At 58.1% G+C, this 20,225-nt stretch overlaps 2 protein-coding genes and 1 pseudogene across 2 annotated transcripts; 2 read left to right on the forward strand and 1 right to left on the reverse strand.

Moving 5' to 3' along the window:
• The first annotated feature begins 530 nt into the window (after positions 1-530).
• Positions 531-3,155, forward strand: LOC113881523 (helicase SKI2W-like). The gene is made up of 8 exons (XM_027524534.1): positions 531-717; positions 853-957; positions 1,280-1,427; positions 1,509-1,635; positions 1,767-1,977; positions 2,130-2,240; positions 2,316-2,529; positions 2,725-3,155. Exons 3-8 carry the CDS (start codon positions 1,400-1,402, stop codon positions 2,811-2,813), a joined length of 780 nt encoding a protein of 259 aa, XP_027380335.1. The 5' UTR covers positions 531-717; positions 853-957; positions 1,280-1,399; the 3' UTR covers positions 2,814-3,155.
• A 781-nt stretch (positions 3,156-3,936) lies between these two features.
• LOC113881525 (complement C4-A-like) lies at positions 3,937-17,035 on the forward strand. Its single transcript, XM_027524536.1, is given in 40 exon segments — positions 3,937-4,063; positions 4,190-4,388; positions 4,575-4,776; positions 4,966-5,036; positions 5,119-5,207; positions 5,393-5,455; positions 5,457-5,473; positions 5,654-5,750; positions 5,890-5,995; positions 6,105-6,206; positions 6,208-6,238; positions 6,926-7,041; positions 7,152-7,328; positions 7,455-7,637; positions 7,758-7,967; positions 8,109-8,267; positions 8,525-8,651; positions 8,825-8,899; positions 9,387-9,584; positions 9,678-9,789; positions 9,880-9,950; positions 10,220-10,359; positions 10,471-10,680; positions 10,919-10,970; positions 11,069-11,158; positions 11,306-11,470; positions 11,473-11,514; positions 11,692-11,767; positions 11,928-12,084; positions 12,185-12,298; positions 12,383-12,554; positions 12,765-12,997; positions 13,072-13,239; positions 13,606-13,665; positions 14,507-14,600; positions 14,678-14,701; positions 14,704-14,987; positions 15,128-15,202; positions 16,625-16,727; positions 16,858-17,035. Coding segments are annotated over 40 exon segments (4,794 nt in total). The 5' UTR covers positions 3,937-3,998; the 3' UTR covers positions 16,923-17,035.
• LOC113881527 lies at positions 16,981-20,007 on the reverse strand (annotated as a pseudogene).
• Positions 20,008-20,225: the final 218 nt, after the last annotated feature.

The raw sequence follows: 20,225 nt of genomic DNA on the forward strand, positions 1-20,225 counted from the left end.
GGGGAAACTGACCTCAGTGTCCCTTGTTCCTCTCTGATCAACAAGGTAAAGCTCAGGTCCCACTTTGGCTTTATCTCTGCCCCTAAACGAGGTGCCCAAACTCACATGTCTCATGAAACAAAAGACATCCAGAAAGCATCACAGGCAAGAGTACTTTATTTGTCAGATTCAATCAAAATAGGGAGAAGAACTCTGTCCAACCTCCACAGCTTCCTTAGAAACCCCTCCTTCCTACCCCAGACAGAATAGTGGCAGCACCTTGCTGCATGAAAGACAGCAGCCGTGGCCTTGGCGAGGTTTCTGGCTCCACTTCCGTGAAAGGGCAGAGAAGCCCTGGCCAAAACCCTCGACTGGGACACAGCCCAGGTCAACAGCAGCAGTCACATCTGCCGCTCTACACAGCAGCAAGCCCAGCACTCAACCTGGCTCCCGAACTTTCCCAAGGTGACCCTGCCTCAGTCTGGACAGGGCAGCCTGTTGAGAACATAGTACAGTGAGGCGGGCCTCTGGAATCAATGGGTTTAAGTGGAGAGGGTCGCCCGGAGACTCTGGCTTCACACCCACCCTGGCTTATCCCAGGCCCATGAACAGGCTCTGGCTGAACTGACCAAGAAGCAGGGGGCCTTGCAGGAGCCCAAGGTGACTGGCCAGCTCATTGACCTGCCTGACTATTACAGCTGGGGGGAGGAACTGACTGAGACCCGGAGCCAGATCCAGATGAGCGCCTGTGAGTGTTGGGGGCGGGGTGATGGACGGGGAGGAAGAGACTGGGACGCTCTGGGTACACCTGAACCTCGTCCCAGCATCTCTGTGACACTTCTTATCCCCTTTCTTCTCATCCCTGCTCTTTAGCACTGCATCATAGAGTCTGTGAATGGGCTGAAATCTCTCTCAGCGGGAAGGGTGGTGGTTGTGAAGAATCAGGAGCATCAGAACGCACTGGGTGTGATCCTTCAGGTGAGGGCGGTGGGAATCTGGACTCCAAGGCCAGAGGGAGCAGCCAGCCCCATCTCCATCTTCCCCACTTGGCGAGGAGCCATTTGTACTCAGCAGTGCTCTCATTTTTCCCTCTAGCCCTCCTTTCCTTCCCATCCCCACCACTTCATGCTCGTCTCCTTGTCCTCTCCCCAAGCCCTGTCCCCGAAGTCTGCTCCGATTGCTTGACTTGGTTACCAGTCTATATGGCCGCCCCATGCTCCCTGACTGAACTGGCAGATCTGTCTCTTCTTGGATGTCCACTCCTCACACTGCCCTGTCCTGGCCTCCCCACATCCTCTAGGTCTCTTCGAACTCCACCAGCAGAGTATTCACAGCCCTGGTCTTGTGTGACAAACCCGTGTCTGAGGAACCACGGGAGAGGGGGCCAGCCTCCCCAGATGTGCCCTACCCAGACGACCTCATGGGATTCAAGCTGTTCCTGCCTGAAGGTGAGAGTGGACGGATGCCCAGGCTTTCGCCAACAGCATGGCTGAGGTGCCCGGTCTGAATCTGCTCTCCCCTCTTCTCAGGGCCCTGTGACCACACTGTGGCCAAGCTCCAGCCAGGAGACGTGGCCGCCATCACCACCAAGGTGCTCCAGCTGAATGGGGACAAGATCTTGGAGGACTTCAGCAAGCGGCAGCAACCAAAATTCAAGTCAGAGATGCTGCGGCAGGACTACATAAGGCGGGGTGGCAAGGTGAGGTCGGGGAGGCTTCCCCAGGCTGAGAGGGGCTCTGCAGGAAGAAAAGCCCCTGCCCCAGGTCTAAGACCAGCTCCATCCTCAGGAAGGATCCGCCCTCTGCGGCCGTGACCACTGCTGTCCAGGAACTGCTACGACTGGCTCAGGTGCACCCCACAGGGCCCCCCACCCTCGACCCTGTCAATGACCTGCAACTCAAGGATGTGTCTGTGGTCGAGGGGGGGCTCCGGGCCCGGAAGCTGGAGGAGCTGATCCGGGGGGCTCAGTGTGTGCACAGTCCCCGTTTCCCTGCCCAGGTTGGTCCCTGGATGTGAGCTTCCCAGCTGGAAGGGACAGCTTTCCCTCTCATCCCCTGCAGACTGGCTGCCCCCGTCCCAGTCCTGGTCCTCAGCTCCCCTGCTGAGGTCAGGGAGGAGCCTCACGAGCCCTTGCCCTTGGCTCCTCGCAGTACCTGAAGCTGCGGGAGCGGATGCAGATCCAGAAGGAGATGGAGCGGCTGCGCTTCCTGCTGTCGGACCAGTCGCTGCTGCTGCTCCCGGAGTACCACCAGCGAGTAGAGGTGGGGGGCCGGGGCTGGGCTGGTGGGCTGGCAGGGAAGCCGTCTGCCGGCTCCCAACACCCGCCATCCTTGCAGATGCTCCGAACCCTGGGGTACGTGGACGAGGCAGGCACAGTGAAGCTGGCCGGGCGGGTGGCTTGTGCCATGAGCAGCCACGAGCTGCTCCTCACCGAGGCCAGTACCGGGAGCTACTCCTTTCAGAGCTCCTGGGCCGGCGGGCACCTGCCTCGGTGCAACTCGGCCTTGCCTACCACGTACATGACCTCATTGGGGCCCAGCTGGTGGACTGGTGAGTCTTGCGCCCCAGCCTCTGGAAGATGACAGAGCAATGATCTCAGGTTGGATTTCCTCCCTCCTTGTGCTTCCCTCATTAGCAAAGCCCAGCCCCTCTCCTATCTTCTGGAACCTGGGAACATATCCAGCCAAGTTCTGAGTTCTCTGGAACTCAGGAACCCGGCTCCAGCCTTGTCTTTCTCTTGCACAGTGTCTCCACCACTTCTGGAACCCTCCTCCACCTGCCAGAGACCTGAGGACTCTGTTCATCATTGCACACCTCCCCAGGGTGGGGATTGAGGGGCCCAGGAGGGCTGCCGCCCTGGCTCAGGCAGGGTCACCTTGGGAAGGCTTGGGAGCCAGGATGAGTGCTGGGCTTGCTGCTGTGCCGAGGGTCAGATGTGACTGCCGCTGTTGACCTGGGCTGCATCCCAGTGGAGGGGTTTGGGCTGTGCTTCTCTGCCCTTTCACGAAAGTGGAGCCAGAAACCTTGCCAAGGCCATGGCTGCTGTCTTTCATGCAGCAAGGTGCTGCCACTATTCTGTCTGGGGTGGGAAGGAGGGACCTCAGGAAGCTGTGGAGGTTGGACAGAGTTCTCCATATTTTGGTTGAAATTGACAAATAAAGTTCTTCTGCCTGTGATGTTTTCTGGAGTCTTTTGTTTCATGAGACAAGTGAGTTCAAGCACCTCGTTTAAGGGCAGAGGTAAAGCCAAAGTGGCACCTGAGCTTTACCTTGTTGGAGAGGAACAAGGAGCACTGAGGTCAGTTTCCCTGTGGGACGATGAGGATGTGTCTAATTTCCTAAATGATAAAATTTCTGTTAGAGCCTGCAAAAAGCAAAAAGCTAGTGTAGTTCAGGTTTTGCGGGAGTTATTGTAAGAGACAGGTTTCCCAGGTGGCTGAGTGGTAAAGAATCTAACTGCCAGTTCAGGAGACTGGGTTAGAAAGGAAATGGCAACCCACTCCGGTATTCTTCCCGGGAAAATTCCATAGACAGAGGAGCCTAGTTGGCTACAGTCCCCGGTGTCACAAAAACTTGGACATGACTGAAACAGCCAAGCCTGCGTGCATGGACAGTAAGAGACAGGTTTCTTAGTATCTTGTTTTGTGGGACCAAGAAAGGAGCCATGTGTCTGAACCATTTGCTGAGCCACGTGGGGCCCTGCTGGGCAGATGTGTGTGTGTGCACGCTATATGCACAGGCACACAGACCCAGGCAGCAGTGCTGGTGCCCGGGGCATTGGGATGAGAGGGTTAACAGGGAAGGACTCAGTTGAGTCCATGATTCTCTCAAGAGACCCAGGTGTCTGGGGTGCCCCCTCCCAGTTCTGGGTCTGGGGCCAGTTGCAGTTCTTGGTTGTCACGTGGTTTCCTGGCTTATCTGGGCCAGGGGAGGAGCAAGGCCCTGAGTCAAAACTCTGCTCCAAGCCCTGGGTTAACCAGAAAGGAGCAGGCGGGTCTGAACCCCTCAGGTCCTCCAGCCATGAGGCTCCTCTGGGGGCTGATCTGGGCATCTTGCTTCTTCGCCTTGTCTCTGCAGAAGCCCAGGTCCTGGAGGCAGGATGCGGAGAGCTTGAACAGGGCCAGGGCTGGCGAGGGGAGAGTGGGCTCAGAGGGTCTTGATTCGGGGAGAAGGCTGGAGGCTGGCTGTTGACTCGCACCTGTTCTTCCCAGGTTGCTCCTGTTTTCTCCTTCTGTGGTTCGCATAGGGGTCCCCCTGTCTGTGGCCGTGAAACTCCAGGATGCTCCTTCAGGACAGGTGGTGAGAGGATCCGTGTTCCTGAGGAACCCATCCCATGTTAATGAGCTCTGCTCCCCGAAGGTGGATTTCAGCCTCAGCTCAGACAGAGACTTCATACTCCTCAACGTCCCGGTAAAGGCCTACTCCCTCCCGGTGCCACCCAGCGCCCCACCTCCTGTTCTCCTCTGTCTTCTTGGAAACATCTTTGTCTTCTCATCCCCCTGCTCCCTTCCTCCCCTCCCAGCCCTGTGTTCCTCTGTGTGTCAGTCTGTCTTTTCCCTTCTGCTCTCTCACCCACTCCTTCTCCCTCTCTTCCAGATCCCCCAGGAACAGGCCAGGGTCTGTCGCCTCCATCTGCTCCGCAGAGCCCCCGAGGTGCAGCTGATGGTGCAGTCCTCATGGCTAAGGGACTCTCTGTCCAAACAGACAGACATGCAGGGTGTCAACCTGTTGTTCTCCTCTCGCCGGGGGCACCTCTTTCTGCAGACGGACCAGCCCGTTTATAACCCTGGCCAGCGGGGTGAGTTGGCGCCAGGGCCTCCACCTTTCATGCCTTCCCAGCCACTTGAGTGAGATAACCTGAAGCCCCTCACAGGAAGGCTGCTTTGCAAACATTTGTTCTCCTTCCCTTCACTTTCTGGGAGGGGGTCTGGGGTCCAGGGCCCATCCTCCCATGGCTCCTGCTCACCTCCTCATCCTCCATTTCCAGTTCGCTACCGAGTCTTTGCTCTGGATCAGAAGATGCGCCCGGCCACTGACATCCTCATGGTCATGGTGGAGGTGAGCCGCCGCCCTCTGACCTTCCTATGGGCCTGGGCTGCTGAACTGGCCTCTGATCGTGACCACTTTACTCCCATTGCAGAACTCTCAAGGCTTCCATGTGTAGAAAAGGGAAGTGTTTTCTCCCTCCTCCATCTTTCAGGACAACTTTGTGATCCTAGACATATCAGAGTGAGCATCTCCTCCCTGGGACATGCCAAAACCTCCCCCGAGCTGTCCACCTACAGCACATGGTCCGATACTGAGCTTCCTCAGCCCCTGGTTCACCCTCCAGTCTCCTCCTAGGGAGTTTGGTGACTGGCTGTCCGCAGACCTCTCACAATAGTGAGCTGAGCCTCTCCTTTGTCTATCCTGAGGCCAGTGATGTGAAAAATCTCAGCCCGATTCTCAGACAGCCTGGATTCCAATAGCAGCACCCAGTAAGGTGAAGAAATATGGTGAGAGCTAGAGATGGGAGGGACAAGCGCTCCTTGTCTGCAAGGAGGAAGGGGTGGAGCAGAGGTGGGGGGTGCAGGGCCAGGGAAGAGAGACGCGGCTGCCACAACCCCAAGGGGAGGATAATATTTTAAGGGTCCTTTCACGAGAGTCTGATCTGCCCTCCCTTTGCCTTGGGTCAGTTCTCCCCAACTTTGAGGTGAAGATCATTCCTGAAAACCCCTACATCCTGACAACACCTGGCTTTCTTAGTGACATCCAAGTGATCATCCAGGCCAGGTAACTCCCCCTCGCACATGGTCCCTCACACTGGGCCTGATCCCAGGATGCCCCATGCAGCATGAATGTGCTGTGGAACCCCACTTCCCTCCCTTGCCCCAGCCCTCAGCCCCTTGTCCGAATCTCTCCTCGGTGGCAGGTACATCTACGGGAAGCCAGTGCAGGGGGTGGCATACGTGCGCTTTGGGCTCCTGGGTGAGGACGGTGAAAAGACTTTCCTGCGGGGCCTGGAGAGTCAGACCAAGGTAGGAAGGAGGGTTGAGGTGCGTGAGGTGGGTGAGGAGAGTGAGGCGGCGTGAGGAGGTGAGGTGGGAGACTCGAGTCTCATTCTCTGTCCTGTCTTCTTTGCCCCAGCTGGTGGATGGCCAGTGCCAAATTTCCCTGCAAAAGGCTGAGTTTCAGGGTGTGCTGGAGAAGCTTAATATTAGCACTGATGACCTCCCAGGGCTGCGCCTGTTATGTTGCAGCAGCCGTTATTGAGTCTCCAGGTGAGTGGTTTCCCCTGATTATAACCCTGGACCCTCACCTCTGACCTCCGAGCTGACCCTCTGTTCTCTAGCACCAACATCACCTTGCTTACCTTCAACTGGGACACAAAGTCAGGAAAGATGCAGAAGATCGTGTCTCTACAACTGCATTTCTGGGCTTTTTCTGGGAAAGGGCGAACTTCCACCATCTCCATATTGTTTTTTTCACCCATCCATCCACCCATCCATCCAATCCTCATCTATCCATTCATCACCCTACCATCCACCTATCCATCCATTCATTCATTCACCCATCCTGCCATCCACCCATCATCTGCCTATCCAGCTATTCATTCACTCATACATTTATTATCCACCTATCAATCTGGCCATCCACCCTGCCAAACATCTATCCATCACACAAACATCTATGGATCCACCCATCCATCCATCTATTTGACAAACTATTTTTCCATCCACTTATGTCTCTATCCAACCATCCATCCATCCACCCCTTCTCTGTTGACCTCAAAACACATAGAGATGAACAGACGGCAGTTTGTGCCCTGAAAAGTTCAGCCTTGGTGGAGGGAAACACTAGAGCACCCCTTCCCCGCCCCCAGCCCTCCTTTTCCTCTCTTCCCAGGTTTCTGCGTCCACCTCTCTCCACTCTGTATCTTGCACCTCTCTCCACTCTGTATCTTGCAGGAGGAGAGATGGAGGAGGCAGAGCTCACATCCTGGCGTTTCGTGTCATCTCCCTTCTCCCTGGATCTAAGCAAAACCAAGCAGCAGCTTATACCTGGGATCCCCTTCCTGCTGCAGGTTTCTTCTGGAAGGGGGAGGATGAGCAGTGGGCGCCGGAGGTGGTGGGCAGGAGGGGGCCGCGTCTCACTGACTGCACTCTTCCCTCTGCCCCTCCCTCATCTACCTAGGCCCTGGTCCGTGACATGTCAGGCTCCCCAGCCTCTGGCATTCCCGTCAAAGTGTCTGCCAAGTTGTTTTCTGGATCGATTTCTAAAAACCGGGACTTTGAACAGAACACAGATGGGAGCGGCCAAGTCATCGTCTCCATTGGTGTTCCTCGGACCATCTCAGAAATGCAGCTCTCGGTAGGACCCCACCCTCATGGGAGTGGGGGAGCTAGGAGAGAACGTTCCCAGGGTGGCAGGTAGAGTGGGGGAAGCTGGGTGCCTGTGCCCTTTCCATTGATCCTGCGACCTCTGCCCTCTCTCCAGGTGTCTGCAGGCTCCCCCTACCCTGCGGTAGGCAGTCTCACTGTGAAAGCGCCCCTGTCCAGAAGCTCTGGGTTTTTGTCCATTGAGTGGCAGAATCCGCGACCTCTTAAAGTCGGAGAGACCCTTAACCTAAACCTGCGAGCCGTGGGCATCAGTGGGAGCTTCTCCTACTTCTACTACATGGTGCGCGTGAGGGGTCACAGGGGGGACAGGGTGGGAGGGTCTCAAGAGGAAGGAGCCCTCAGGGTGGGTGGTGCCTCAGGGCATGGGATGGGCAGTGAGAAGCATCCTGCTCTCCTCCAGATTGTGTCCCGGGGCCAGATCGTGTCTGTACATCGAGAGCCCAGGAGCCACCTGACCTCCATCTCCGTGTTTGTGGACCATCACCTGGTGCCCTCCTTCCACCTCGTGGCCTTCTACTATCATGGGGGCGTCCCGGTGGCCAACTCCCTGCGAGTGGACGTCCAGGCTGGAGGCTGTGAGGGGAAGATAACTGGCATCGGAAGAGATGGGGTGTGTGCGTGTGCTGGGAGGATTAAGAGAGAAGACTGCATGACTGCAAATGGGGTGATTTAGTTTGGGGTGCACTGAGGATGCACAAGACTGAACGAGTTCTCCCCACCCCGACTGCCCCCCACCTGCCACCTCTGCCAGCTGGAGCTGAACGTGGACAGTTCCAAGGCATATCGTCCTGGGGACACTGTGAAACTCAACCTGAAAACAGAGTCTCGAGCCCTGGTGGCCCTGGGAGCTGTGGACACGGCTCTGTATGCTGTGGGTGGCAAGTCCCACAAACCCCTCGACATGGTCAAGGTTGGTCAGGTCCTCTCTCTGATCCTCCCTTCCCTCCCAGGTTCATCTTCCTGCTGCCCGACCCCAGGCAGGCACTAGAACTCACTCAGCTGGACTGCTGCCACTCCTCCCTTGAGCCTTGGCCCTGGTGGCCTCTGTTTCCGCTCTCTGTGTCTCTCTCGTACTTGTGTGGACCCTGCCCTCTCACCTACAGCTGAGTATGCGATCGTGGCCACAGCCACTCTTGTCTCTGCAGCATCTCTGCCTTTTCTGGCCAGGTCTTCGAAGCTATGAACAGCTATGACCTTGGCTGTGGTCCCGGCGGTGGAGACACTGCCCCTCAAGTGTTCAAAGCAGCTGGTCTGGCCTTTTCTGATGGAGACCATCGGACTGAAATCAGAAAGAGTGAGGACAGAGGAGGAAGGGGAGTGGGTGGTGGGAGGATAAGGAGGAAGGAGGGGCCTGAAGGGGAAAGACAGGAAGAGGAGGGGTGGGAAGGGCTGGGCTGGGAGGGGAGACTCAGAGGGGAGGGGGAGGCCCTGCACCCTCCTGCTGACTGCAGTCCTGCTCTCTACTAGGTCTGAGCTGTCCCAAGGAGTCAAAGTCTAGGAAAAAGAGAAATGTGAACTTCCAAAAGGCGATTCATGAGAAACGTGAGTTGAGGGTGCCCATGTAATTCTCTAAGGGCTTCCCTGGTGGCTCAGATGGTAAAGAATCTGCCTGCAATGCACGAGATGCATGGTCGATCCGTGGGTTGGAAAAATCCCCTGAAGAAGGGAATGGCTACCAGCTCCAGTATTCTTGCCTGGAGAATTCCATGGACAGAGGAGCCTGGTGGGCTACAGTCTATGGGTCTCAGAGTTGGACACACCTGAGCAACTAAGGCATATGCAGTTCTCCACTTGGGCCCGAGGCTCGGGATGCAGGTCTGCCTGTTGGGTCCTCTGCTCCCGATTGAGCCCGTGCATGGCGTCCGGGCTAGTAATCCAGACACCACAGTTCTGAGGTGAAAGGGAGTGGGGGAAGTGCTCTGCTTTGACCACCCTCAAGTTCCTGGTCTCTCGGGGTGAGTCCTGGTACATCTAGAGGTCGGGCCGGGGATGAGGCGTGCCTCACGCTCACCCTCACCTGGTCCTGCAGTGGGCCAGTACACTTCCCCCGTCGCCAAGCACTGCTGCCAGGACGGGCTGACCCGGCTGCCCATGGCGCGCACCTGTGAGCAGCGGGTGGCCCGGGTGCAGCAGCCGGCCTGCCGCGAGCCCTTCCTGTCCTGCTGCCAGTTTGCCGAGAGCCTGCGCAAGAAGGCCCGGACCAGGGGCCAGGTGGGCCTGGCCCGAGGTGAGGGGCTGGGTGTGGCCGGGGCACTGGCCGGGGCCCCTGGAGGGTCAGGACGGCCCCCTCCTCACTGCCCTCCACCGTGTGCCCCCGCAGCCATGGAGCTCCTGCAGGAGGAGGACCTGATCGAAGAGGATGACATCCCCGTGCGCAGCTTCTTCCCCGAGAACTGGCTTTGGAAAGTGGAAGAAGTGGACCGCTTCTCCCAGTGAGGGCGCGCATGGGGCCTGGCCTTGTCTCTGGGCTGTGTCGGGGTCCTGCCCAGCGTGGGACCCAGCTTCTCACCTTTCCACTGCAGATTGCGACTGCTGCTCCCGGACTCTCTGACCACGTGGGAGATCCACGGCGTGAGCCTGTCCAAAACCACAGGTGCCGTCACCCTGCCTGGGCCCTGGGCCTCCCTTTTCCAGGCTCCCTGGTCTGAGGCTCCCTGCTTGGTCTTTAGCTCTTGGTACAGGAAGGAAGGGCAGAGACCTGGAGATGTCTGCATGCCGAGCATGGGGCCTGAAGCCAGAGAGCAATGGCAGGCAGGGGATGGGTGGGAAGTGGGGGGACCAGGGGCAGGTTCTGCCCCTCACTGCTGGGGTCCCCTGGGTGTGATGCCTCCAGGCCTTTCAATTGTGCCCACTCTATATCAGGCTTGTGTGTGGCCACCCCGGCCCGACTCCGAGTGTTCCGTGAATTCCACATGCACCTCCGCCTGCCGGTCTCTGTCCGCCGCTTTGAGCAGCTCGAGCTGCGGTCTGTCCTCTACAACTACCTGGATAGCGATCTGACCGTGAGGCCCCTTGGCGGCTGCGCGCACGGTGGTGGCGGGGGACTGGGGCAGGTGAGGGTGGGGAGCCTAACTGGGCTGGGACCCTGGCCCTCCCTGTCTTCCTGCCCCCAGGTGAGCGTCCACGTGTCCCCAGTGGAGGGGCTGTGCCTGGCCGGGGGTGGAGGGCTCGCCCAGCAGGTGCAGGTGCCTGCGGGCTCTGCCCGGCCCATTGGCTTCTCTGTGGTGCCCATCGCAGCTGCTGCCGTGTCCCTGAAGGTGATGGCTCGAGGATCCTTTGATTTCCCTGTGGGGGACACAATATCTAAGATTCTACAAGTCGAGGTGAATGGAACACCCTTGAATCTAGGTCCCCAGCTCCCAGATTCATCCCCTGCTCTGGCCCTCTCCCTGCAACAGGGCTGAGGCCACCCCCAAACCCAATGCTTTGGTCCATTGCACTTTCCACAATCCTGGCCCCACTGTGTCCCTGAAGTTCCAACTGCAAGTCCTGAGGAGTGTGCGCTGGGAGGGGCAGGCTGTAGCCTGTGTGACCTCTCACAGCTCCGTTTCCCCTCCACAGAGAGCAGGGGCCCTTCACAGGGAGGAAATAGTCTATGAACTCAACCCCCTGGGTGAGTGACCTCCACTCACAGACAGCAGTGTCCTGGGGTGGGAGGGGACAGAGGGTGTGGGCAGCAGGACAGACCGCTGACTCCCCTCATCTTCCCAGACCCCCGAGGCTGGACCTTGGAAATTCCTGGCAACTCTGATCCCAATATTATCCCTGAAGGAGATTTCAAGAGTTTCGTCAGAGTCACAGGTGGGCGTGTCCTCCAGTCCCTTCCCGGGCGCCTCTCTTGGATTCATGGGAAACCTGGGAATTTCTGTTTGATCCCGAGATTCCTTGACCCTCCCACCCTGGCCCCCTGACCTGCTCTCTGACCCTCCATCCTGTCCCTCCCCATAGCCTCGGATCCACTGGAAGCGTTGGGCTCTGAGGGGGCCTTGTCACCAGGAGGCCTGGCCTCCCTCCTGAGGCTTCCCCAAGGCTGCGTGGAACAAACCATGACCCTGTTGGCTCCAACACTGGCTGCTTCCCACTACCTGGACAAGACTGAGCAGTGCAGCATGCTGCCCCTGAGACCAAGGACCACGCTGTGAATCTCATCCAGAAAGGTTCTGAGTGCAGCGACTAGCAGGACTGGGGGCCAGGGGAGCGCAATTAATGGAAGCTGGGCAGCCCGGGTGGTCAGAGCAGGGAAGAGAGATTCTGTCCCCAGTGGAAATGTTGAGCGTAGCCTGGCCACAGCAGTAGGGAAGTGGGTGTGATCTCAGCTGCCTCTCCCCTCCAAGGCTACACATGGATCCAGGAGTTTCGAAAAAGAGATGGTTCCTACGGGGCTTGGTTACATCGGGACAGTAGCACCTGGTGAGTTTGGGGGAGTGTCCTGGGTGTATGGAAGGGGCCAGGGCTGGTGGGGGCAGAGCCAGCTACTATGGGAGGGTAAATAGCCAGGAGCCACCAGGAGTGGGGCCTCCCCTTTATCGGGACCAGTGGTTATCCCTAGCAATGCCTTCGTCTCCTCTAGGCTCACGGCCTTTGTGCTGAAGATACTGAGTTTGGCCCAGGATCAGGTGGGCGGCTCTGCTAAAAAGCTGCAGGAGACGGCCACGTGGCTGCTGTCGCAGCAACGGGATGATGGCTCATTCCATGACCCCTGTCCTGTTATCCGCAGGGAAATGCAGGTATGGGGCTGGGAGGCTGGGCCAAGGGCATAGGAGGGAAGAGTAGCCCTGCCCCTCCCCACTCGTGGTTGGTGCCTCCTTTTCTGCCCACTTCAACCAGGGAGGCTTAGTGGGAAGCGATGAGACTGTGGCGCTCACGGCCCTTGTGGTCATCGCCCTTCACCACAGGCTGGCGGTCCTCCCAGACAAGCATTCTGAGCACTTGAGTAGAGTGGTAAGGCAGCTATGTGTCTGCCCTTCACTGATCCCTTTCCTCTCAGAAGCCCAGTCCACAGATCCTCCCCCAACTTTCTTCCAGGAAAATTCCTTCTCAAGAGTAAACACCTTCTTGGGGGCGAAAGCAACCTCTGGGCTCCTGGGTGCCCACGCCTCCGCCATCACGGCCTACGCCCTGTCGCTGACCGAGGCCCCCGAGGACCTGCGGAGAGTTGCCCACAACAACCTCATGGCCATGGCCCAGGACATCGGTGGTGAGGGGGTCCTGGCAGTGGTCCTGAGGCTTGGGAGAGCGAGACCCCTGAGCATGTCCAAAGGGAGAAACGGAATGAATGGAGGCCCTCGGAGGGAATCAGAGCATAAGCAGGGGTTACTGGGAAATTAGGAGAGATAAAGGGGGGGCGTCAAAGGGTCAGATGACTAAGATCCTCCCCTGTTCACCTGTGGGTCTCCTTTCACTCCAGATAAGCTGTACTGGGGCTCAGTCACCACTTCTCCAAGCAACGTCCTGTCACCCACTCCGGCTCCACGTAGCCCAGCAGACCCCATTCCCCAGGCTCCGGCCCTCTGGATTGAAACCATGGCCTACGGCCTGCTACACCTGCTGCTATGGGAGGGCAAGGCTGAGTTGGCCGACCAGGCTGCATCCTGGCTGACCCGCCAGGGCAGCTTCCAAGGGGGATTCCGCAGCACCCAGGTAGGGGCTGTCCTGGGGTTCTAGGGTGGCTGGTCCTGAGCCCGAGTACCTGAGTCCCGGCCCATTTGCCCCAGGACACTGTTGTGGCTCTGGACGCCCTGTCTGCGTACTGGATTGCGTCCCACACCGCCGAGGAGAAGGGGCTCAACGTGACCCTGAGCTCCTTGGGCCGCAGTGGGCTCAAGTCCCACGTGTTGCAGCTGACCAACCACCAAGTCCACAGGCTGGAGGAGGAGCTGCAGGTGAACCGTGCCCTCACCTGGGTGACCGGGACACCTGGGCCTCCCTCGGCCAGGCCAGAAGTCATCCCCTCTTCCTCACCCCTGCTGAATCCCTATGGCCCCTCTTTCTGATAACTGTGGGAAGACTTACTGGCTCTGTGAGCTGTAGCAAGTCACCCAACCTCTGAGCTTCATTGATCTGATCTAAAAATGATCCATGCAGAATCTACAGAGGGTTTAGGAGATGGTGGAGAGAGAATGCAGGTGAAAGTAGAAAGTGTTGAAAAGAGAGGTGGGGAGAGGAGGTGGAGTTATTTTGGTGGAGGAGGTAAGTTGAAGCAACAGTGTGCCCTTCTGACATCTCTTTCCCTTTTGTGCTTGTGAAAGTTTTCCCTGGGAAGCAAGATTAACGTGGAGGTGAGAGGAAACAGCAAAGGAACCTTGAAGGTGAGAGCTGGTGGCACTGGGCAGGCAGGCCCATCAGGGTGAAGCCGGGGTGTTGAGTGGGAGACCTGCGGGCAGAGCTCATGGTCTGGGAAGGAGGAAGAGGCCCCTGGGTTGTGGTTGCCTGTGCTCTGTCCTGGGCAGGTGCCCCTCACTCTGCTCTGCACTCTTTCTGGGCACCTGTGGTCCCCTTCAGCCCTCAGTGCTGATGCTCAAACACTTGGCCCCTCAAGCCAAGTGTCTCCCCTGAGCTCTGAGCCCCTGTGTCCCACAGCACCTTAGACGTGGTTGAGCCCCAAACCCCTTCCTCCTCCTGTGTCTCCTTGTCTGACTGACAGTGTCCCTTCCATACAGGAGCCCAGCTGCCACTGCAGAAGCCATCTTAGTGCCCCCTGCTCCATCCTAAGCCTGTCCTCATGACCCCAGTAACTCCTCGTCTGCTTTCACCCCAGCCATGCCCACCTCCCCAGCAGGACAGGTCCTTGCATCTATACACATCTCCTGGCCCTGAATGTACTTCAGGTGCTTCTTGTCCCCCATGACACACTCATTCTCCTACTCCAAGCTTCTCCTGGCAGCCATTCCTGAACTTTTCTCTGTAGCTTCTTCAGTGCATGTGTACAGTGCCTGCCCCCATGCCAGGACCCTGCTCCGCTCTCTTTCTCACCCAACACCTCGGCTCCTTTGTATTTTTGGACTGGTCTGGGAGGTGGATGGGAATGGGCAGAGGGCCTTGAAGCTCTTAGCCCAGGAGCTAAGGGGTCCAGAGCCTTCCATGTGGCTCTGGAGAGAGGTCTGTGGCCCCAAAGGTCCCATGTCCCCTTCCCACCCCTTGTTGAGCCAGGTCCTTTGCAACTACAATGTCATGGACATGACGAACACGACCCGCCAGGGTCTTCAGATTGAAGTGACGGTCATGGGCCACGTCGAGTACACGAGTGAGTGTTGGGGTCACAGGCTGTGGGTCTCTGAGGGGGTGGTGCCAGGGCTGAGCCACAGTGCTGTCCCCTCGCAGTAGAGGCGGAGGAGGACTACGAGGACTAAAGTAGGAGGACTCTCCAGCCGGGGATGACCCCGAGGCCCACTCCCGGCCCATGACACCTCTAAATCTGTTTGACAGGTGGAGGAACTACTGTAAGACAGAGGCTGCCAAGGCGGCCAACGAACTGGAACCCAGGGTGCATCCAGTGAACCAGGCAGGGGGACCCAGACAACAGGCACGTGTCTCCACAGGCAAGTCTGCGAAGGTGGGGCTGTCAGGCATGGCCATTGCGGACATCACCCTCCTGAGTGGATTCCACGCCCTGCGGGCTGACCTGGAGAAGGTGTGACCAGCCACCCAGAGGGGCCGCCTGTGCCCCAGGAGCCCTGTCCCATCCCCGCAGCAGCCCCAGCTGCTGAGCCCTGTCACGTGCAGGCGGCCAGGGGCTTTCTCCTTGTGACTCCCGGCTCCCGTTCCCCACAGCTGGCCTCCCTCTCCGACCGTTACGTGAGCCACTTTGAGACCGAGGGTCCCCACGTCCTGCTGTACTTTGACTCGGTGAGCAAGGAGGGTGACAGAGGGGCGCACAGCTGGCACTGGGTTTCCTGAGCTGTGTTAGGAGGATTCCCAGGAGGCAGGTGTATCAGCAGCTACTGCTCTGGGAGAGACCTTGTGGAGTGAGCAGGAAGGCAGGACAGGAGGGGGTCGGAGCCTTGGCCAGGGAGGTTCCCCGCTGCCTGCAGGGAGGCGGGGCTGAGCCCCTTCGGTGGCTTTGGGCCCAGTGCCAGTAGCCGGGGAGGGCTTGAGAGAGCGCCTTTCATAAAGCTGAATGTATTCAACTTGAGGGACTGCTTCTTTTTCATTGACCTTCTCTTTCTTTTTTTATATAAATGTGTATTTTGTCTTTTTTGAAATGATGGTGATTTTAGATGAATTGTTGTTGTTGTTGTTGTTTTTCCCATGGCCACCTTTGACTAACACATTGTTATCAACCCTCTGATGGCCCTCAAAAAAGTTTTTTGAACATTTACTGTAACCTCTCAGAGAAAAATGTGAAAAAGGCGTGTTAATACTGTGATACCATTCGTCAGGCGTGTTAAGACTGAGATACAACTGGCCAGGTATTTGTGCGTCAGGGAGACCCTCCCTGCGCAGTGTGTGCAGAGGGGACAAACCCTGTTAGCTTGAGAAGCCAGGCAGAGGAGTCTGGTTGAACACAGTGGAAAATGAGGAAGATGTCAAGTCAGGGAGCTCACCGTGCAGCTTAAGAAGGAAACTCACGTGGGATACCAGGCTGAACTGGACCAGTGTGGGCATGAGGAGAAGGATCTGGGCCTAGACATGAGTGGTGGAGTCATAGAAGGCAAGCAGAGGGCTAGCACTTGCTGTTACCAAGCAGAAAAGGGAGGCCTTAGTTGTATCATTGAGGCTATTGAGAGGGTGAGTGGGTTTGGAGGGCAGGCAGACGGAATCGGGAGAGTTTAATACATCCTGTAAAAGTCCCAATACAAGAAAAAGGCTGAACATTTGGGAGAAGCTGCCCACCTGCAGAGTTTGGGGAATGATGAGACTACCCTGGGGAGCACAGAGAAGGGGAAGGGCCTGCGCTGGGGCCTGTGTCTCTGGGAGGGACGAAGCAGGAAGGTAAGAAATGAGCAGGTCAGAATCCGGGTGGTCTGGAAGCTAGCCCTGAGGGTAGGGAGAGCTTCGTGAAGAATGTGTCCATGAAGTGAGCCTCTGTGAAGGTGCCAGGACAAGAGACTGGGGTGAGGTCACCATGTGAGCAGTGAAGTCAGCAGAGACCTTGAGGAGCAGTTTTTAGAAATCCTGAGGCTGGAAGGTAAAAAAACATAAAGGACACTGAAGATAAGATCGACCGGAACCAAACAGGCCAAGCAAATCCATCACAGCGGTCTATGAAAGCTCAGGGCCCAGAAGTGGGTCCCTGACTTCCCTGCCTCCCATCTCCCCCCATGCCAGGTCCCCACCTCCCAGGAGTACATAGGCTTTGGAGCTGTGCAGGAGGTGCCCGTGGGGCTGGTACCGCCGGCCAGGGCCATCCTGTGTGACTACAACAACCCTGGTGAGGCGTTGGGGACACTCTGGAAGGTTGGGGTAGGTGGCAGTGAGGAGTGGCAAGGGAGTCCTGTGGATCCATCTCCTGGGAGACAGAGAGAGGGCAAGTTCCCTAACACCCCTCTGCTTTTCTCCAGAGCACAAAAGCTCTGTGTTTTATGGGGCACCACGTAAAAGCGAACTCTTCTCCATGTTGTGCTAGCAGCCTTCTGCCAGTGTGGTGGGCGTGAGACCCCTCACCGTTGATCTCACAGCACCATGTTTACAGCGGGGAGGGCAGCGGTTTGTACGGGAGCAATAAAAGGAGACACCGAGGCACGTGACTGGCCGAGTCCTCCCACCCACTCCTCCCCCATCACCGGACACTGGCGCTCTCCCAGGCCCCGGCCTCCACCCCCCGGGGCTGCAGCCGCACCTGGAAAGGCTGGACCTTGAGGTTGACACCGCAGTAGGGATCCGGCTGCAGCGACGGCAGGGCGCCCACGGGCGGCGGCAGCATCGTGAAGGCCTGCAGCAGTCGCAGGAGCACCACGAAGAGCTCCAGGCGCGCCAGCGACTCGCCCAGGCACACACGCGCCCCGCAGCCAAATGCCAGTGCGCTGGGGTTCGCACCCGGCTCCAGGAAGCGGTCTGCGGGCGGGCGGAAGGACCGACCGGGCTCATGGGCCGCCCGCTGCACCGCCACCCACCACCGCAGGCACCCGCCCCGCCACGCACCCGGCCAGAACTCGTGCGGCTGCTCCCAGACGGTCCCGTCCAGGTGGGCACCTTAGAGGTTAAGGATAACGACCATGCCCTCAAGGATGTCGTAGCTGAAGATGCTGAGGGTTAGGGTTAAGTGAGAGGCCCACTGGACCCTGCTGGGGCCTTGGCCGTTCATCCCTAGGCCTCCGGAGTCACCTGCTAGGCCGTGGTGCCATGTGGCAAGGCCAGGGGCAGCACCTCTGCAATGGTGGCCTTTAGCAAGGGCCGCTGAGCACCATCCTTTCATGTGACTCCAGGGTGCGAGGCTCTGGGGCCCAGCTCGCGATCCATCTCCTCCTGAAGGTATTGCTGAATCTGAGAAATGGAGCCCAAGTCCTGTCACTGGCCAGCCCTCAGCTGCCAGCCTCCATTGTGTGTGTCTGTGTGTGTGTGTGCGTGCACGCATACACTAGTCACTCAGTCGTATCCGACTCTCTGAGAGCCCATGGGCTGTAACCCTCCAGACTCTTCTGTCCATGGAATTCTCCAGGCAAGAGTACTAAAGTGAGTTGCCATTCCCTTCTTCAGGGCATCTTCCTGAGCCAGGGGTCGAACCTGACTCTCCCACATTGCAGGCAGATTCTTTACGGTCTTAGCCACTAGGGAAGCCCAGACTTCCACCATTCCCTGGAGGAACTCACATGAAACTATGTGCCGAGTAGAAGAACCCAGGCAAACCCCACTGATCCACCCAGTCCTACACCCCACAACACAGCCTGCATCGCCACCAGTGAGCTAGGTTCCCGCCACCCTGGCCAGGCTGCCAGGAAGGATCCCTTTGCCTCCTCCAGGGCATACCTCGGGGTGGTGAAGTAGGAACGCCACAGCCCAGGAGAGGGTGCTCGCCGTGGTTTCAGTGCCCCCGATGAAAAGGTCCACCACAGACATGTGCACGTGTCCTTCCAGGAGCTGTCCCGGGCCCTCTTCTACTCTTTGCCTCCCTACCCCCTGGAGCATGTAGTCCGTCATATCCCTCCACTGGCCGGCCACCATGCTCTCCTGGGGAGGGGAGGACCAGCTGGCCTGAGTGCCTGGCTTGGGGAGAGTGTTTAGAGGGTGCCATGGGTCCAGGACCACAGGGATGGCCCAGAAGCTGCCTGGCTCTGGCCAGTAGCGTCACCGCTGCCAACCGAGGAGGACCCCGGTCCACGCACGATTCCCACCTTGTGGCGCGTCAGCTGCTTCTCCACCATGTGGTCCCTGTTCTCTATGGCCTGCTTCAGCCTCCAGAGCCCAGGGTTGGGGAAGAACTGGGGCAGAGAGTACGAAGGTGTAGCTGCTGGCAAGGAAGCCTGTTCCCCATCCCCACCCTTTCTCCCAGGACCAGGCATGTCGGGGCTGCGCCTCCTCACCCTGAGAAAAGGAACCATGTCCAAAATCTGGATGGACCAGTGGTCCCAGGTCTTCATCAAGTCCTGAACACAGTCGTGAAAGGCATGTACTAAGATGTCCTCCAGCCAGAAAAGGAAGATATCCTTTCAGTGCAGAACCAGGAGAGGATCAGGGAGGGGTTGCGGGGGGTGGGGGGAGGGGGGCAGGCATATGGGAGGGCAAGAGAGCCTTGACCTTGTTTCCAAAAGTGAGGTAACAGATGATGCTGCAGGTAAGCAGAGAGAATTCCTCCTGGATGGTCACGGGAGCACTGGCCTGGACTCTCATGCGCTGAAGAGAAAGAGCATGAACTAAATAGGGAGGGACCTGGGACGTCCCTGGTGGTCGAGAGGCTAAATTCTCTGCTCCTAATGCAGGGGGCACAGGTTCGATCCTTGGTGAGGGAACTAGATGCCACATGCTTTAGGTAATATGAGTGGAAAAAAAATAGAGGGCCTTCCAGGAGGGTGAAGCTGACCTGGGTTAACTGTGGGAGTCCAGGCTCACCTCGCAGAACTCCTGGGTCAGCTGGTCCACCCAGGGCTCTATGGAGCTGCGGGTGCCCAGCAGCAAGGCTGAGCGGGTGAGTTTCTTGTGGGCCTTCCAGAGCAGAGAGTAGTCCCCCAGAGAGATGTCCTGGCAGCGCTGAGACACCAGCTTGTCTGCGAGTAGGGGTTGGGGGTGGGAGGGTCGACTTGACCAAGGAAGCCACAGGGCTGACCTCCCCTGCCTCCCAAAGCCCTGCTTCTCCCCTCAAGCAACCCCTTACAGGATGGTATCTGGGGTCTGCCGGCAAAGTCCACCCACTTCCTGATCATAGCCTCCTCAATGGTCCTCTTGGAGTTCAGCACCACCACCTCTGGCGGGGAGAGTGGTAGGAAAAGCAGGAAGTCAGCAGGAAAGCACACCCCCAACCCTCCTCACTGTTGTGGGCCAGGAAGGAGGCAGACCCTCACCTTGCAACCCAAGGCGAAGCCTGTAGACAGGCCCGAGTTTCTGAGTCAGGCTCAGCAGATGGATGGGGAGGTTGGGCTGCAGCAGGTGCAGAAGCCCGGGACCAGAGGTAGGAGGTGGAGGTTTCTGAGCTTCCACCGGCCCCATAGCAGGTGAGCGCCAGCTAGCAGGGTGAGCAGCAGCAGCAGCCCTAGGAGGACCATGGCTGGAGACCCAGGCAGAGGCCCCGGCCCCGCCACTTATAGCTCTCCACACCTTCAGCCATCTGGCTACTTGAGCTGTTCTGAAGCCTCCCTCGACTCCTTCCCTCAGGTCCTTGCCCACTGTCCCGCCCACAAAACAGTACATTCCTGGAATGGCATCGAATCTCTTGGCCTTGGAAAATCCAATATCAAAGAGCAGGCCTTTTCCCATTCATCTATCAAGAAGGAAAGGA

Source organism: Bos indicus x Bos taurus, chromosome 23 (assembly GCF_003369695.1).
Source record: "Bos indicus x Bos taurus breed Angus x Brahman F1 hybrid chromosome 23, Bos_hybrid_MaternalHap_v2.0, whole genome shotgun sequence".
NCBI classification, from domain to species: Eukaryota; Metazoa; Chordata; class Mammalia; order Artiodactyla; family Bovidae; genus Bos; species Bos indicus x Bos taurus.

Bases quoted from the DNA above. Each gene is read 5' to 3' on its own strand.
- LOC113881523 (XM_027524534.1), top strand. From the start codon at position 1,400: ATGGGATTCAAGCTGTTCCTGCCTGAAG. The intron at 2,241-2,315 runs GTGGGGGGCCGG...CCATCCTTGCAG, and splicing joins AGTACCACCAGCGAGTAGAG to ATGCTCCGAACCCTGGGGTA. The intron at 2,530-2,724 runs GTGAGTCTTGCG...TCTCTTGCACAG, and splicing joins GGGGCCCAGCTGGTGGACTG to TGTCTCCACCACTTCTGGAA.